Source organism: Rousettus aegyptiacus, unplaced genomic scaffold, assembly GCF_014176215.1.
Source record: "Rousettus aegyptiacus isolate mRouAeg1 unplaced genomic scaffold, mRouAeg1.p scaffold_m13_p_3, whole genome shotgun sequence".
Taxonomy (NCBI): Eukaryota; Metazoa; Chordata; class Mammalia; order Chiroptera; family Pteropodidae; genus Rousettus; species Rousettus aegyptiacus.
Genome location: NW_023416306.1, coordinates 77,257,075 through 77,274,967, shown reverse-complemented (window position 1 = coordinate 77,274,967; position 17,893 = coordinate 77,257,075). Strand labels below are relative to the sequence as shown.

General features: G+C 35.9%; 1 protein-coding gene and 1 pseudogene across 5 annotated transcripts in view; both read left to right on the top strand.

The window, feature by feature from the left end:
* The window catches only part of SPTLC1 (serine palmitoyltransferase long chain base subunit 1), a 55,370-nt gene extending 50,979 nt beyond the window's left edge, over nucleotides 1-4,391 (top strand). For 4 of the 5 annotated variants that reach the window (XM_016160498.2, XM_036218259.1, XM_036218257.1 and 1 more), the window contains 2 exons: nucleotides 1,358-1,431; nucleotides 3,002-3,238. In XM_016160498.2, the coding sequence (XP_016015984.1) occupies nucleotides 1,358-1,431; nucleotides 3,002-3,095 (168 nt within the window). In that variant the 3' untranslated portion in view covers nucleotides 3,096-3,238. Of the gene's footprint in view, nucleotides 1-1,357; nucleotides 1,432-3,001 lie in introns of all 5 variants that reach the window. The other variant, XM_016160499.2, reaches the window with a different exon arrangement.
* On the top strand, nucleotides 422-540 carry LOC118600726 (annotated as a pseudogene).
* Nucleotides 4,392-17,893: the final 13,502 nt, after the last annotated feature.

Here is a 17,893-nt window from a genome sequence, read left to right as displayed (position 1 = left end):
CAATATTTGAGGGAGAAGAAAGAATCATGGAATGATTCTTGTAGAAGTCTTGTCAGGTTTTTGTTGAGTTGCTTGACAAAACACTTTTTACATACTGAAGTTTGATTTATAACGTTCCTTAACTAGCCAGGGCTAAAACCAGCCAGTCCAGATGTTTTCAGGAGTGAACTTCTCCAGGTACTCTTCCAGAATGTAGAAGCAGCACAAGTCTGTCATCATTGCCTGGTGTTGTTTTCCATCTTTTCCTAGCAAAGAAAAACCAGCCTTGCAGCTTACAAAGCAGCCCCATTTCCGGCAAATACTTTACTGCCACACACCAAGAATAATCATTCTCTCCTTATACCACCACTTGCTCTGATTGATTCTTTTTTAAAAATATGATTCATGTACCATAAAAGTCACCTTTAAAGCATACAGTTGAGTCTATGGCCATGCCACCCTGAACAAGCCTGATCCCATCTGATCTTAGAAGCTAAGCAGGGTTGGGCCTGGTTAGTACTTGGATGGGAGACCACCTCTGAAGATCAGGTTCTGTAGGCATAAAAAATAAGGGATTGTAAGCTGACAAGTTTCTTGCAATCTGTGAGGTCAACCAAAAGTTACCTCGCCTAAAAATATAAATTATAAATAAATAAAGTATACCAGTCGATTGATTTTTCATATACTTACAAGGTTATGCATCCATCATTCTAATTCAAAACATTTTCAGCACCAAAAAGAACCCGCTGTAACCTACTACCTTGATCTGATTTTTATGCTTTATTTTGGTAGAGAACGTTTTATTTTATTTTTTTAATGTTTGCAGGTGCTTAATGCATGGGAAAGCCGTGCAAAGAATGTGTAACACCAAGCTCTTCTGTGCCTGGTAGCACCTGGCAAAATGTAGCACACAAGAATCAGGGATATTGCTAGTATTTGAAGTATGAGCAGTTTCTCTCCGAAATGTTCTGCTGGTGTTGTTCTTAAGTGAAACTCTTGGTTAGCCTACAGGGCTTTGCTGGCATTGTTCCTCTATGTCCTAGCTCTGTTTTGTCTAAAATGGTAACCACTAGCTACCTGTGACTGTTTAAACTTAAATGAAATAGAACTAAAAATTCAGTCTCCCAATGGCACTAGTCATATTTTAAAGTGCCAGATAGCCACATGGGCTCATGGCTACTGTACTAGACAGTGCAGAACAAACACCTCCATCACTGGAAAATTCTGTAGATCAGTGCTGCTCTCGATTATGTTGTGATATTTTAGTTTTATCTTCTAGCAGTTATAATTGGAAAAATGAATTAAAACTACTTTTGAAGATAGCATTTCAGCGTAGCCCCCAGTTCAGATTGCAAATGTATTCTTTTTCTTCATACAGTGCATGAACAGAAGCATCGCTTTAACTCAGGCACGTTACTTGGAAAAAGAAGAGAAGTGCCTCCCTCCTCCAAGGTTGGTGAATATTAAAGTATGACCTTATTTTTTTCCTACTCTGAAATCTGTACGAAATGTATTATGTTGTGAAATTTTTGGAAAGACTCAGAGCAAGGAGGAATGTGTACCATTAAAATATAGTATATCACCTGTTTTCTGTTCTTAAACTAGATATTTTCAAATTATAACTGAAAATCCCCTCAGGGCTCGCAGTACCCCCTTAGTTGACTTAAAGAAATGTCCGAGATATCAGAACAGACTGGGACAGTGGAAGTTTCAACTAGCAAATACCTACCATACCCCTGAAGTGGCACATACCGTGCTAGCAGTTTCTGCCTTGAAGACAGTCCTGCAGGGGTGCATAGTCTGGTTTGCAGTGCTCATCTCAACTGTGGGTGGAATGCCGTGTGGGTACTTCATCTGGCAGATACTTACAAAACACCCGTGAAACAAAGCAGTGGCAGGAAAAATTGAGGAATTCAGAAAGCCCTGCGTAGGGATGCACTTTGATTCATGATTTAACAAAACATCCTGCTCTCTAAGCACATACGGTGTAGTTGAAGGAGGTAGACATCCAAAGTATGGCATGTTCAGAGTCATGGCACAGAGTTAGTGAGGTCACAAAGGAGGAAACCATAGTTCCTTCTGGCCTAGGAGGGACTCAGACATCTGAGAGCAGATAATGCATAAGCCAAGCCCAGAAAATGGAATATGTGAGACGATCTCGTGGGCATCAGCCTTCCAGCAGGGCATACCGTGGCATGGAGACCTCCAAGTGTGTATGGGGAGCCAGAGCAGAAGCTTGAGAGGCACCAGTGAAAGGGAGCCTGAGGAAGGCCCCAGGAGGAGTTAGGGGCACCAGAGTCAGAGTGCTGTCCAAACATGGATGGCGAGGCTGGGTTTCTGGAAGACCACTCTAGCAGCAGCTCAGAAGCACTGTAAAGACCCTGCCCTCTTATTTCTAACACATCCAAAGGTATAATGCAATACATTGGGAGAACAGGGGCCATGTTTATTTTATGCCCTGGGGCTCCATGCCCAGCACCATACGTCTAAGTAAATGTGTCCAGTGGATGAAGCAGATGTTTGCTGAGAGACAGAGGAAGCATTGCCTTGAGATGCTGTTATTTCTTGTCATTCAGTTTCCTGAAAATTTGAAAATGTCAGTCTTGCCCCAGAGTGTTATAGAACTTCTACATGACTTACTGAATTATAAATATGAGCAATCAGTGCATTAATTTGAGAAATTAGAGTTCTTGTTTTGGGCCTATAACTGCTTGAAGCATTAGATTATTTAAAAGACCAAGTTCCCTCATATCCTGGGCAGAACCCCACTGCAGGGTTACTTCAAGTAGACCACACTAACAGTCTTAGTGGGGAGTGGCAAACATCTGTAAATGGCCTGGTAATGAATGTTTTAGGCTTACGGGACACGGTCCTTGCCACACTTCCTCACCCTGACGTAGTAGTGAGAAAGCAGCTTTCGACAACAGGTCAGCTACTGAGTGGGCTGTGTTCCATTAGCTTCATTCACAAAAACCCGTGGCAGGCTGACTGTTGGATTTTTTTTGTGTCCTTTATTTCTCAGCATTAGGGTTGTGGTCACAGTGGAACAAACAGAAGAAGAACTGGAGAAAGCTGCATCCACAATCAAGGAGGTGGCCCAGGCCGTCCTGCTATAGTCTGTCTCAGTGCCTGGTGGTTGCCCTGCCGCACAACATGTAGACAGGCCTCGGCATTGCTAGGAATGAGCAAGCGTCTTACCACGTTGTTGCCAGATGCTGTATTTGTGGATTCGGTGTGTGACCTTGAGAAGGATGCTGGTTATTTTTACAAAGAACACATCTAAAAGCCCAGGAACTTGTTTTTTGTTTTTGTTTAGTTTGTCTGTTTTTTTAATGAAAACTGATGACAGCATATAACCGATATTTAAATCGTGCTACTTAGTACTATTTAAATGTTTTATTATACGAGAATTTTCTGTTCTTTTGTTTTCATTATTTAAAAAATGGAGCTTCAGTTTATCTTCTCCCCTTCTACTAGTGAAGATTCTCTAAGCACTCCTTAAGATTTCATAGAAAAATGTCTACAACATTATAGCTTAGAGGAACACTTCAGCATAGATGACAGAAAATGTATTCTTGAAGATCTAATTCGACCACATCTTTTACAGGCTTCATCGTGTGAAGCTCAGTGGTGACTAATATATAAAGGAACACTTTTTGTGCAATTATTATAAACTTTCATGATAATATATTTGAATCCTGGAATTTTTATATACACTAAATATTGATGTTACACAATTTCTAACAGCTAATCTTAGCATCTTTAACCAGAGACTTGCCATTATACTTCCTATGTGAGCAATAATTTAAATCAGATACTATCTTATTTTAATGTAATTGACCTTTACATTTATTATGTGTTGACCTCTACTCTGTTTTAGGAAAGAGAATTATTGTGATGATCCCAAATATAAATCATGTCCTCGTTATTTTAGAATATCTTCAATGTATTTCTCTTTTTTTTGTATGGTGGGTTTGCCTAGGGACATATAACTAGGATTTTTCTAAGCTAAGGAAAAGAATTTTTCTTTTCAGCTTATTAATTCCAAATATCTAAAAAATAATGTAAAGCACTATAAATAAACATTTAAGCTGTACTTTGGTGGTTTTTTCTTTAGCAAATCATGTTAGGTGGTATAAATGTTTGTATTATGTGCTACAAGATGTCGAATAAATATTACACCATTATTCCTATCGTATTAAAGGTAAAGGAAGAAACTTGTTTTTAAAAATGTCATTTTTATAATCTGTTTTCACCATCTTTTTAAATAATACATTTTTTAATGTTTGGTTTCTTTTTTGCTTGAGATATTTCATATATGTGCCTTGTGATCGCTGCTGCTGCTTTAAAGGATACAGTACTCTAGGGGATGAATGTTTTATTTTAATGAAATAAATCTACATTCCTGATAATGAGTCTATTTGTGTATGCAATGTACTCAACGGAGTAGTCTTGATTTTACCCTTTTGTAAATCTTTTGTAGGGAGGGGGATTAGAAAATATTAATTTATTTTCTTAGTATTTCAGTGTTTCCTGAGTTCTTACTAGTTTAAACCTTGGCTGCATAGAACTACAAAAACACCAGAACCATTATTTTATAAAGGGATGAGGATAATAACTTCTCAGCTGCTTTTATACTTTCTCAGTCGAAATTGCAACATCTACATGTTTATTGCTGCTTTTAAAAAGGAATTGGAAGTTCCTGGGAAAGGTGGTGGAACAACACACACATTGTTTAACTTCAATCCTTGAAATATACCAACAGTTTAAACAAAAATAAAGTCTTTTTATTAAAACTATAGAGTGACCACAATCCAATAATGTACAACACCAAAAATATCTGCTAGAAATGATAAATTTCTATAAAAATGAGGCACAATGCTGAGTTAAAAACAGCCCTCACAAATATGAAGCAAGGTACAAATTCCTCTTAGTTCTGAGGTATGCTAGAAAAATCCTCTTGAGAAAGGCAGTGGCTGTGGCAAGCAGCATTTGTAACATTGAGAGCCTGTTTCCACTTAGCACAGATGCCCATGGGAGAAGAAGACAAAATGATTACACCCTTTTTATTGACTACAGCGAGGTTTCAACTCAAAAAAAGTGGGGCTTTGAAGCAAGTTAAGTCAGAAAAGATAGCAGTACTTCCAATTCAGAACCCCACTAACTTGACCATATGTGTTTATGTTAGGTACCACTAAAGAAAACAACTCTGCTGTCTGTAATATGCTATCAATTGTAAGATGCATTTCAATATCAGATAATAATGTGGGTGGGAAAGGTTCATCTTAAAATCTATGAAATAAGACAATAATCCGATGCGTGAACCTGATGTCATCTTTCTTTGTGGACATAAAACCTTTGTCCCAGATGATAGAGATGTATGAGGAGAATCACGGCCAAATATGACTATCTCCATCTTCCCAAAACACTGTCTGTATGGTGACATCAAACAGCCATAACCCAAACATATGGATTCTGCTGTAGAGAGTACTTAAACTTTATTTCCCTACTTATTGCTTGATAAAGAGAATGGAGTAGGAGGCTTAAGGATGATGGAACACAAAAATTTGTCTCAACATCAACATACAAAGGAAAACAAAAGTGAAGCAGCATTTTTAAGAGATCCAAGACAAAAAATGAAAATGAATCAAGGGCTTTATATTCAGAAAAGCTGTCTTTCATGTAACAAGTTTATAGAAAAACAACTTAAAATTGGAGCTCAATACTCTGTTCATGAGCCTTTCCTGAAGAATCTACTCAGAGACAGCCTCATGTAATCCAGAAATAACAGAAAATTCCATCAAAAGGATAGATATGAGCAATGAATACAATTAGATATAAGACTAAAGATGGGAAAATGGAAAATTAATATGTAAATTATATATTCTGACAGAGATAATACTAATATGGGAGAGAGGAAAAAAATGCAAACAAGCTCATGGTGAAGATAATGGGAGTTCAGGATATTTAGAACTGAAAGGAAATGCTAGAAGATTAAGAAAAAAAAGCTTAAGGACATTATAAGAAGTTATGAGTGTAAAGATAATTAGTATAGCCAAATACAAACCTTCATAGATTTTGTTTTAAGCAAAATAAATTAAACCTCATATAGTGGAAAATAAACTATAATACCTTATACACAGATAATACAACTGAATAGAATGATTTGAGACCAAACATAAATCATGCCAGTAAATGTGCTTTAAATTAATGCCCACTCCAAGAAAAAATTTTAAATTAGTCCACAAAGCAAAATACAACTCTATGCTATAAACAAGAAACAAACCAAACTTAATTACTCAGAAAGTTTAAACCTAAAGAAAAATGGAAACAAAAGAGGTAGAAATTCTGATATTTCAAGGTAGAATTCAGGCCAATAGGCATTAAGCATGTTTTGCTAAAGTGCACAGTTCAAAATCATCAGTTATGAATAAATATCACAACCCACATAGAGATTCAAGGGAAAATAGAAATACACTTAAGAGTAGGAGGTTTCAACTTTTAGTCCAACAAAAGTCAAGTTGGAAAAAAGGCTATAGATGACCTAAGCAACATAATAAGATAGGTCATACAGCAATATATCAAGTTTACACCAGATATTAGAGAAAAGCTTATTTTCAAAGAGAATTTTGCAGATATTAATTATACACTAGAAAGCATGAATTAATTTCAAACGTTATAAAGTTTGCAAAAAAGATGTGACCCATAATAGAAAAAGCAGCCAATCGAAGCTATCTTGATCGCCACCATATGTTGTTGCATTTAGCAAAGATTTCAAGGCAGTTACTACAAATATGTTTAACCATGTTTATAAAAATTAACAGTGAATCAAATCTCAAAGAGAAATTGTTTTAAAAGAGAAATGAAAATTCTGGATTTGAAAGGTAAGAAAAAAACTCACTAAGGGATACAACAGAGGATCAGTAACTTGATAAGTAGAAAATAACCCACAAGGGAGAAGAAAGAACATAATGATTGAAAAAAATGAATAGAGCCTCAGACACCTCTAGGGCAAGATCAAGCATTTCAACATATGTGTCTGGGAGAGTCAGAAGAGAGGAAGAAAAGAGAACGGCAGAAAATGTATTTGAAGAAATAATGTCTAAAAACTTTCCAAATTTTATTTTAAAAATTAACCTACACTTTCAAAAATCTCAACAAATATAAAGCAGCATAAATACAGAGATTCACAACCAAACCGTAGTCAAAATGTTGAAAGACAAAGAATTGAAAGCTGCAAGATAAAAGTGACTTATCACATACAAGGGAGCAACAGCATGATTAGCAGCTGACTTCTCAATGGAAACAACAGAAGCCAGAATGCAGTGGAAAGATATTTTAAGTCCTGGAAGAAAAACTTGTCTGTCAACCAAGAATTCTATATCCAGCAAAATTATCCTTCAAAAAATGAAAGAGGAAAAAAGACATTCCTAAGAAAATGAGACTACAAGAATTCATTGCTAGTACATGTGCCTTACAAGAAATACTAAAGGAAGTTGATACTAAATACAAAAGAAGTGACACCAGACAGTAACTCAAATCTGCAGGAAGAAATGAAGATCTCTAGAGATGATAAATATGCAGGTAATTTTTTTAATTATAAATATATTTCCCATTTTTTCCCCTTTACTCAATTAAAAGTTATGATCATGTAATGATTATAACACCGCTTTTGGGAAGTTTGCAACATACTCGTAATATAGATGGCAATAATAGCACAAAGAAATGATAAATAAAAAGAGAAAAGCTTTATATTTTATCAGAATTAGGTAACTATTACTCTGAAGTAGATTATGATAAAAACACACATTGTAATTAATAGAGCAAAAAATAAGAAAATAGCTCATAAAGTATTAAAATAGCTCAAAAATTAAGATAATTAAAACAGTTAACTAAAAAATATTTAACAGAAAATAAAGCAGTAAAAGAACAACAAAGATATAAAAATATGAAACATAGTAAAAGCCCAAAACTATATTAAGAATTCCATTAAAATATGAATGGTTTAAACATTTCATTTGAAAGGTTGAGTTTGGCAGGCTGAATTTAAAAAAATAAAAAGTAAAAACTATGATGTATATGAAAGATACACTTTACATTCAAAGACACAGGTAGAAAGGAAAGAGATGAAAAGTGACATCCATGCATATCATTTCAGAATGATGAAAGGGTAGAACAATAAATAGGGAAAACACAATTATATGTTTTCTTTAAAAGAGGCCTAAAATATATGAAGCAGAACTGATATAATTGAAAGGAGAAATAAATAATCTAACAATGATGGAGATTTGAATAGCCCACTGTAAATGACAACCAGAAAGAAAGAAGATTACCCATGTATATGGTAATTAACCAGCATACTTCTAAATTGCTCATGTGTCAAGGAAGAATCACGAAGGAAATTTTTAAATGTTCTCAACTGAATGAATTAAATACGACACATCAAAATTTATGTAACACAAGCTAACACAGAAGTTAAAAGAATTTAAGCTGTAAAAGCCTGTATCAAAAAAGAAGAGAGGTTTCAAATCAACCTAAGCTTCTACCTTAAAAACTAGAAAAAGAATAAGCTAAACCCAAAGCAAGCCCAAGACAGGAAATAAAGATAAAAGAGGAAATCAATGGAATAGAAGATAGGAAAACAATAGATAAATTAATGAGACCATTTTGTACAGCAAAAGAAACCATCAACAAAATAAAAAGACAACCGACTGTTTGGGAGAAGATATTTGCTAAGGATACATCTGATAAGAGATTAATATCCAAAATTTATAAAGAACTTACACAACTCAACAGCAAAAGAATCTAATTAAAAAACGGCAGAAGACCTGAACAGATACTTTTCCAAAGAGGAAATACAGATGGCTAACAGACATATGAAAAGATGCTCAAGGTCACTAATCATCAGAGAAATGCAAATTAAAACCACAATTTGATATCGCCTCACACCTGTCAGAATGGCTATCATCAATAAATCAAAAAACACCAAGTGTCGGCGAGGATGGACCTAGAAAAGGCAACCTCATACCTTGTTGATGGAATTGTAAATTGGTACAGCCACTATGAAAAACAGTATGAAGTTTTCTCGAAAAATTAAAAATGGTTATACTTTTGACTCGGCAATTGCACTTCTAGGTATTTACCCAAAGAAAACCAAAATAATAATTCATAAAGATCTATGCACTTCAATATTCATGGCAGCACAATATACAATAGCCAAGATATGGAAGCAACCTAAATGCCCATCAACAGACGATTGGATAAAGAAATTATGATTCATATATACAATGGACTATTACTTAGCCATTAAAACAACAACAAAAAAAGAAATCCTATCATTTGCAACGATATGAATGGACCTAGAGGTTCTTATGCTGAGTGAAATACGTCAGAGAAAGATAAAATACCATACGATTTCACTGATATATGGAATCTAAGGAACAAAAAGAACAAACTAATCAAAAACATTCACAAATATAGTGGACGATTTGATAACACAGGAAAGGGGGGTTGGGGGACTGGGAGAACGGGGTTAAGGATTAAAGACATACAAATTAGTCATTGATAGTTGGACTCAAGGATGGGGAGCACGGCACAGGGAATGCAGTTAGCATTAATACGATGGCTAGGTGGAGGGCCAGGGGAAGAAGGGAGCAATTGGGGGGATTATTTTATGAACAATATAGATGTCTAAGCAATGTACTGTATACTTGAAACTAATTTAAATAAATAAATTTTGGAAAATAATGAGACCAAAAGTTATTTCTTTGAAAAGATCAAAATTGGCAAATCTTTAGTTGGACTGGCTGAGAAAATAACAAAGAAGACACAAATTACCAAAATCAGGACCTAAGGCAACATCACTGCCAATTCTGCAGAAATAAAAGGATTATAAGGGAATATTACAAACAAATTTATGGCAACAAATTAGACAATTTAAACGACTAAATCAAACTCCAAGAAAGACATAAATTGTCAAAACAAACTAAAAGAAATAGAGAATCTGAATAGACCTATAACAAGTAAGGAAATTGAATTTATTTTAAATCTTCCTATAAAAATGTCCAGATCCATATGATTTCACTAGTAAATTCTATTTAAAGAAGTGATACAAATCACAAATTTCTTTCAGAAAAGCAGGGGAAATGGGAACATGTCTCCATCTCTGAGTTTAATATTACCTTAATACTAAAGCCAGACAAATGATAAGAAAACTGCATACAAGTTATTAAAAAACTACATAAAATTTCCCTCATGAACATGGACAGAAAAAGCCTAACTCCTATCCAAAATTTTGTCAGAGAATCTAGCCTGTGCAATAAGGATTTTTCTCCTTATTGGAAAGAAAATTACAGCCATCTGGATTAGAAAGGAAGAAGTAAAAATATACCCTTCTTTGCAGATGACATGACACTATACATAGAAAATTCTAAAGCAATATATATGTTTAGCGGGATAGGCAGATATAAAATCAATATATTAAAATGAATTATATTTCTATATATTACCAATGAACAATCTGAAATAAAGTTAAAACAATTCCATTCATAATAACATTAAAAAGAATAATAAAAAAATTAATAAGTGTAAGCCTTATATACTGAAAACTGAAATATTGCTATGAGAAATTAGGATTTGAATAAGTGGAGAGACATTCTATGTTCATAGATCAAAAGATCCCCCAAACTGATTTTTAGATTCAATGAAATTCCTATCAAAATTCCAGCAGACTGTTATGTCGAAACCAATGCCAATTCTAAAATTCATATAAAAATACAAAGGCCTACAGTAGCCAAAACAATTTTTTTTAAATAGAGAACAAAGTTGGAGGACCTACTCTACCTGATTTTAAAATTTACTGTAATACTACAGTTAGCAAGATAGTGATACTGATTGATATGATGCTGATTCAAGGACATATCAATAGAACTGAGTGGAGAGTTCAGAAATAAATCCATATATTTATGGTCAGTTGATTTTCGACAAAGTGCCAAGACAATTCAGTGGGGGAAAGGATAGTCTTTTCAACAAATATTGCCAAGAATTAGATATTGTAGTAGATTGAATGATGGCCACCCAAAGAATCAAGTCCTAATCCCTTACCTTATAATGTTACCATATCTAGAACAAGAGATCTGTGTGGATGCTATTAAGTTAAGGATATAAAGATGGGATTACCCTGAATTATAAAAATAGGATTACCCTGAACTATTACCCTAAATTCCATCTCAAGTGTTCTTACAAAATGGAGGCAGAAGGAGATGACCCATAAACACACAGAGATGATCCCAGAGAAGAAGGCAGTAAGAAGACAGGTAGAGGTTGGAGAGATTCAGCCACAAGCCAAGGGACACCAGCAGCCTCTAGAATCAGAACAGGCAGAGCTAGGAACAGAAGGCAGCCCAAGGCAAATGTGAGAACAAAATGCTAGAGAGCAGAGCTTGATCCTACCTTATTTATTCAATAGTCGTGAGTCCTTGGACGAGACCCTGCTCCTCACTGGACAAGTTCTCACCTATGAAATAGAGGGTAGAACTGAAGGGACTATATTTGTCTGAATTATCTCAATCCTCCTGCTCTCATAGTGTTCACTCAGGCCAAGTTACAAAGTTCTATTTGCCTCCAGACAGACCTCTGTCAATGAGAAAGAACTACCATACACACAGAGGCCCTTTAATTATCACACCACCAATGTCCCAATTTGATGACAATGCATCAGCCAGAAATCAATTATTGGGCTTCAGTCTTGCAATTGTCACTAATATTGGCAGAGGGTCTCTGTCCCTCAGATCCCCATACCATCTCACCCCTACTCAATGGCCTCCATGCACTTTTTTTGAGGCATCCTCTGTGCTGTGTGTCACTGCAAGGACACTTTGTTCTCTCACCTTCATTTGTTCCACAGACCCTGGGACATCCCAGGAGGCCGCTGAGGGTTTCATGCACAGTGCAGAGGAGTGCAGGTTTTACTGACAGGTCTCCTAGACAAGGACCCACATCATTGCTTACCATCCATGTGAGCCTGGACATGGGTTAAATCTTCTGTGCCTCAGTTTCCTCATCTGCAAATTGAGAATGATTATGTCCAAGCCCACAAAGCCATGGTGAGAATTATGCAAGCAAATACTTAAAATTATGTAGCAAATACCTGTTATATGTTATTACTTTTAATGATAATAACATGACTGAGACAAGTTGGCAAAAAGAACTCCATACAGAACTGCAGATCCCTTATCTCTTATGGGATCCAGGAGAAAATCATTCTAGAAATGGTGACTTCCATGACATCCAAATCCATGATTTTTTCTTCAGTGCTTTATGGAAGCCACCCCAAATACTGAAGACTTCCAGGAAAAAGAATATTTCCATCTCCTTTAACTTACATGCATGCTTTAGAGCCAGCTTCCTGGATGTTGTGTTGAGAATCCATACCTCCTGACAATAAACTCCAAGCCCACCCTTCTGCCTCCCACATGGAGGGCTATAGCTGAAGTCAACAAGCGAGAGAGACCTCTGTTCAAATTCTTGGCATGTGTCTTCGGGCACCAGTGCATCGTCAGCCAATGCCCCTAAAAGGGAAAGGGAAAAGCATGGTGTGTTGACTGCTTTCCAAGCTCCTTCCAGATAAAAAGTATTTACAACTCAGTCTTTTCTCAGTTCACAAGCTCCAAGCTAGTAAGTGAGGTCTGGAGTCCAGGACTCCCTAAAGGCTGCCTCCACACAGGCAGGCCTGGGTCCCCATCGTAGACGGCTTTCTCTGAGCAGCCTGACACTGTCCTTGACGACCCACAGTCTCTGCTGAGCATGAAAAGGACTTGTGAGCGTGCGTGGCCCCCAGGTTTCACCATCTCTGTTTCCAGTTTCCTAACTACTAGGTGGCCTCTGGCTTGTTTTACTCTCAGCTTCAGGTAAAGGCTCAAGGTTCTTATTCAACCCTGGTGACAAAGGAGACTTGCTTGCCTGTTGCTTATATTTTTTAAATTAGACAAATGATAAACATTCATATTAAACAATAAGAAGGCATGAAGAATAAAACTTAAAATCCTATTTCTATGCCATTCCACTCCCCTCCCAAGGGTATCTCTCTTCACAGTTGGAGTTCCCACAAGAATGGTTTAGAAGCATTTATACATGTACTTATATTCTCAAATGGATTTTTGAAAACACAGAAACAGAACAATTGCATTGCTCTGACTTAACATTCCTTTTATTCCATGCTAAATATTCTGCAGTGTGAATGTGTTACAATTTATTCGACCAATTTTTTTGTAGACATTTAAGTTTCTTATTTTTTTCCTATAACAAAAATGCAGGAGTGAATATCCTTTAACATGTAATTTTGCTTGCCTCTGCAGGAGTTTCTGTGATGTGGATTTCTAGAACTTGAATCTGAGTCTAAGAGTTTACAAAGACTTTCTTTTTATAGATACCAAAAAATATTTTATCAGGTATCTATAGGCATATGTCAGTTCCAGACCACCACAATAAAGTTAATATTAAAATAAAGCAAGTCACATGATTTTTTTTGGTTTCCTAGTGCATATAAAAGTTACTTTTATACTATACCATAGTCTATTAAGTGTTCAATAACATTATATCTAAAAAAAATGTACACTCATCAATTAAAAAATGCTTACCATCATCTTAGCTTTTGGGGAAAATGGAGCTGTTAGACTGGTTCAACACAAGGTTGCTACAAACCTTCGATTTGTAAACACACAATATTTGTAAAATGCAATGAAACGAGGTATGTCTGTATATCACAAATATATTTTTGTTCTTTCTGTTCTTGAGCTTATTATCTTTCTCTCTACAACTGCTTCAAATTTTTCTGTTGTCAAATCTGTCACTCTCTTTCATTATGGCCTGGAAGTTTCATCCTGCTTATAAAGGTGTTCCCACTCAGAACAATTAGAAGGCCATCCTTTCCCCCTTTAAATTCTTCTTCCTATGGACTCTTTCCCCTTTAAATACTTCTTCCTATGGATTCATCATCACTTGGTTAGTTGTTTGACTTCTCTTGGCCAATACCAAAATGTCCCAACTATTATACATTTCTATATGTTCTTGTATCTGGTAGAATAAATGTCCCATCCTTCTCTTTTTCACAGCATTCTCAGTCATCCTTATACTTTTTCTCTTCTAGAGGAATGTTAGAATCAGCTTATCATATTTTAAAATCAACATGGTGTATCAGCACTGTATCTCCTTCAAACGTGTTGATGGAGAGATTAACTCTCTCAAGTACAAAGGTCCAATGCTGCCACCAGCTATATGGATGGAAACCCTTTCTTAACAGACGAGGGTAGAAAGTCCATGAGGGTAGAAGGGCTATATTTATTTATTTTTGTCCTCCCAGCACCAATGGGACCTGACCCTCACGGATGCTTGGTAGATACTGAGCAAAGAGATGTCTAGGACAAGAGCAATGTGCTCTTGATACAGACTCACAATGCCAGCTCTTCCTCATAGTTGCTATACAGCCCTGAGCACATGGCTTTATCTCCCTGACAGCTAGTTTCTCGTTAATAATATGGGAACAGTTGTACAGGGCTTGCCTTCCTCACCATGATTCTAGGACCAGATGATGCAATGGGTGCCAGGAGATGGTTGATTCTGGGAATGAAATGAAAAGGGGAGAAGGTGAAAATATAGCTAAAAGCCAGCAAAGAAATTAAAACATTCTCCCCCAATTATCTGTCAAACATCCTCAACCACCCACAATGGACTTTAGAAGAGGCGAGAGACATCCCATTCTCAGGCTTCCTGAAAACCTTAGGGAGCAGACTGGTACCTGGAAGAGTAGAACACCTCCCCAAATGATGGGTAAACCTCTACTTAGGACCTCTGACAAATGGTAAGAGTGCTCAGAGCTCAGATCAGCAAAGGCCCTTCCTCCTATCCTTGCTCTCACCTGCCTACGTTCCTTCTATGCCTTCTCACCTCAGAAATCTGACCCAGGGAAAAAACGTTTTTTGACTGAAGGCTTACAATGTACCAGATGCTGTTCTGAGCACTTTTTAATCCTCACAAAAACCATGTGAGGTTGATACTATTGACATCCACATTTTATAGTTGAGAAAACTAAGGCACATTGAGGTGGAGTGACTTGTCCAACATCATGCAGCCAGTAAGAGGTAGAATCTGGATAAGAACCCATGCAGTTTGGCTCCATATCTATGTGCCTGCCCACCAAATCACAGAGCCTCTGGTGCAAGATCACATTTTCAATGTGCTATCTCTCTCTCTGTTGATTATATATATCTAAGAACCCTGAGATTAGCTGTCTATCTCTGATATACTTCAGTCTCCAAAGTAAGATATCCAGATTGACGTTCAGCTAATGTCAATGGTAGTTATTTCCAGGTGCTTGAATTTTGGAAAATGGTAGTTTCTTTATTATTTTCTGACATTACTTGAGAATTCAGTAATAAACTTACTTCAGTTTTTTTAAAAAATGAAATTCATATTCAAAAGAAAAATGCTTCGGAAACTATAAAGTACTTTAGAAATAAAAGTGTATTGGGTTATATTCTATGTACTCTTTCACTGTTGTATTTCATGTCTATTGCATTCTTAATCTAACTTTTCTGTTTAATGTGTTTTTATATTATAATCTGCTTTAAAAAAAGAGCCTTATAGAGTAAATGGACTATATTTAATTACTATAAAATTTATTAGATCTGTTTTTTATTTGTCAAACACATCCATAACTGTTTGAATCCTTCTATTTTGTGAATAATATGCTGCCATCATTTTTGGAGTTATATCTTTAAATTTTCATTCTTATACAATGTTTACAGTATACAGTTGACCTTTGCACGATGTGGGGATTGGGGGCACCGAGCCCCACAAATTTGGAAATTTTGTATAACTTACAGTTGGCCCTTCAATATTTGGATTCTCATCCAAGGGTTCCCACCTGCAGATGGAAAATATAGTTGACGTTTGAAGTCCACATATTATGTGGACGCTCGCAGTTTAAGCCTGTGCTGTTCAAGGGTCAGGTGTAATTTTTACTGGGTGACTCTTACGTAAGATGTTTCTTAACTTTTTAAAAGACCAAGGGACTTTTAGATATAAATAAAGCCATTTGACATTAGTGCTTTTATTTTTTTAATTTAAAAATATCAGTGAAGTAATATGTGCAAATGGTTAAGAAATTAAATTGTATTGAAGGATTTCCACCCCAACTTTTTCTACCTTCAGCCATGCATCTCAAGAGACAACCCCTTAAACCATTTTCTCCTTATTTCTCCTGAAGAACCAAACATTTGTCTAAATAATATCATTCCCCTATTTCCTTGGTTACCAATCTCAAGCAGTAATTAGAATCTCCTATTCTGAAAATGTTTTGTACATAGTCTTTTCCCATTTTCCTATTTGAATTCCACCCTTCATTTTTTTACTTTTCTAGGAGGTCCTGGATTATGCTAGGTAATAACCCCTTTTAGTTTCACTTATATCTTAGTTGTTTCATTGAACACTAGCCTGAATGTTTATGTGATGAGAACCATTGATATTTTTTCCTTATAGTTTGTGCTTTTGAAGTTTTGTTTAAGAACTTTTCAGCACTCTTCTCTCTCTCTATCTTTCACATTTTGGTCTTTAACCCATCTAGACTCTACCCCTATATCTGAGATGAGGTAAACATCCAATCTTATTTTTACTCTTTTTATATAGTGAGACTTTTCCCAAATCACTCACTAAATAAACTGTTGTTTCCCCATTATTTTTTATAATTTATCTTATATTGTCTTATACAAACATGGGTCGGTCTCTAAGCTATCATGTGTCCTTGGTCTATTCATCTGTTCTTGTGCCAAGTTTACTATGTCTTTACAAAAATTTTAGTATGTCTTAAATCTGGAAGGACACACCCTCCCCTTTTGTTTTCTCTAAAATCGACTTTACTATTCATAGATTTTTATTCTTTCATATATTTGAAAAACAAATTTGGTGAGTTCCTCAAAAATATCCAACTGGAATTTTGACTGGTATTGCATTTCAATCATAGATTAATTTAGGAAAAATCACTACTTATAATACTAAATTGTCCTAAGAATTTTGGGTGTCTTTGTATTTATTCAAACTTTTGATCTCCTTTATTAGACTTTTTGAGTTTTCCAATAGAGGGATTTTGGATTCTTAGGTAATTCCTCAACATTTTATATTTTTGGTTATTGTAATTGGTTATCTATTATTATATTTATAGTCAGTTACTGCAAGTGTAGAGAAAAGTCACTGATATTTTTAAGTTGCTCTGGAAAACATGCTGAACTCATGTATATGTTCTAATTGTTTGTTGGTCCTTTTGTGTTTTTTTCCCCTAGATAGATGTTCATTATACTTCTTACTTTTCTTTTGTTACAGTATTGTCCAGGATCTCCAGAACAATATTAAATGGTGACAATGGTAGTGAGCATCTGTGGGCCCCAGGCCCAAGCAAGGACTGGCTGATACAATTCAAGGTCACAGCTAAGGACATGACCCCAGATCTAGCATGTCACATAAGACACTGTAGTGTACTTGCGCCCAGCTTATGTAAAAATGAATCAGCTTGCTATACCTTGCATGTGTGGCCGAATGCCACTATTGTTCTTGTACCTACATAAAGTCAGGCTGTCCCCAAAATAAAGACTTGCAGTCTAGTCCTCATGTCGGCTCCTCATGCAGTTTTTCAACTGGGTGTCTTGCCACCGAAACCTTTCCCCATCAGCTCGGTGCAGACAGCATCTTTACCTAGGTATCTATCATATTTCTTTAATTATTGTTATGAGGTTTTTGGTATGTACCCCTTACCAAATAGCCCTTAGCAAATTAATGAAATTCCTCTAGGAAGCATATGACAAGATAAAAATAGACATGAAAGTGATTTAACCTATTAATGTAATGGATTATATTGGTTGATTTT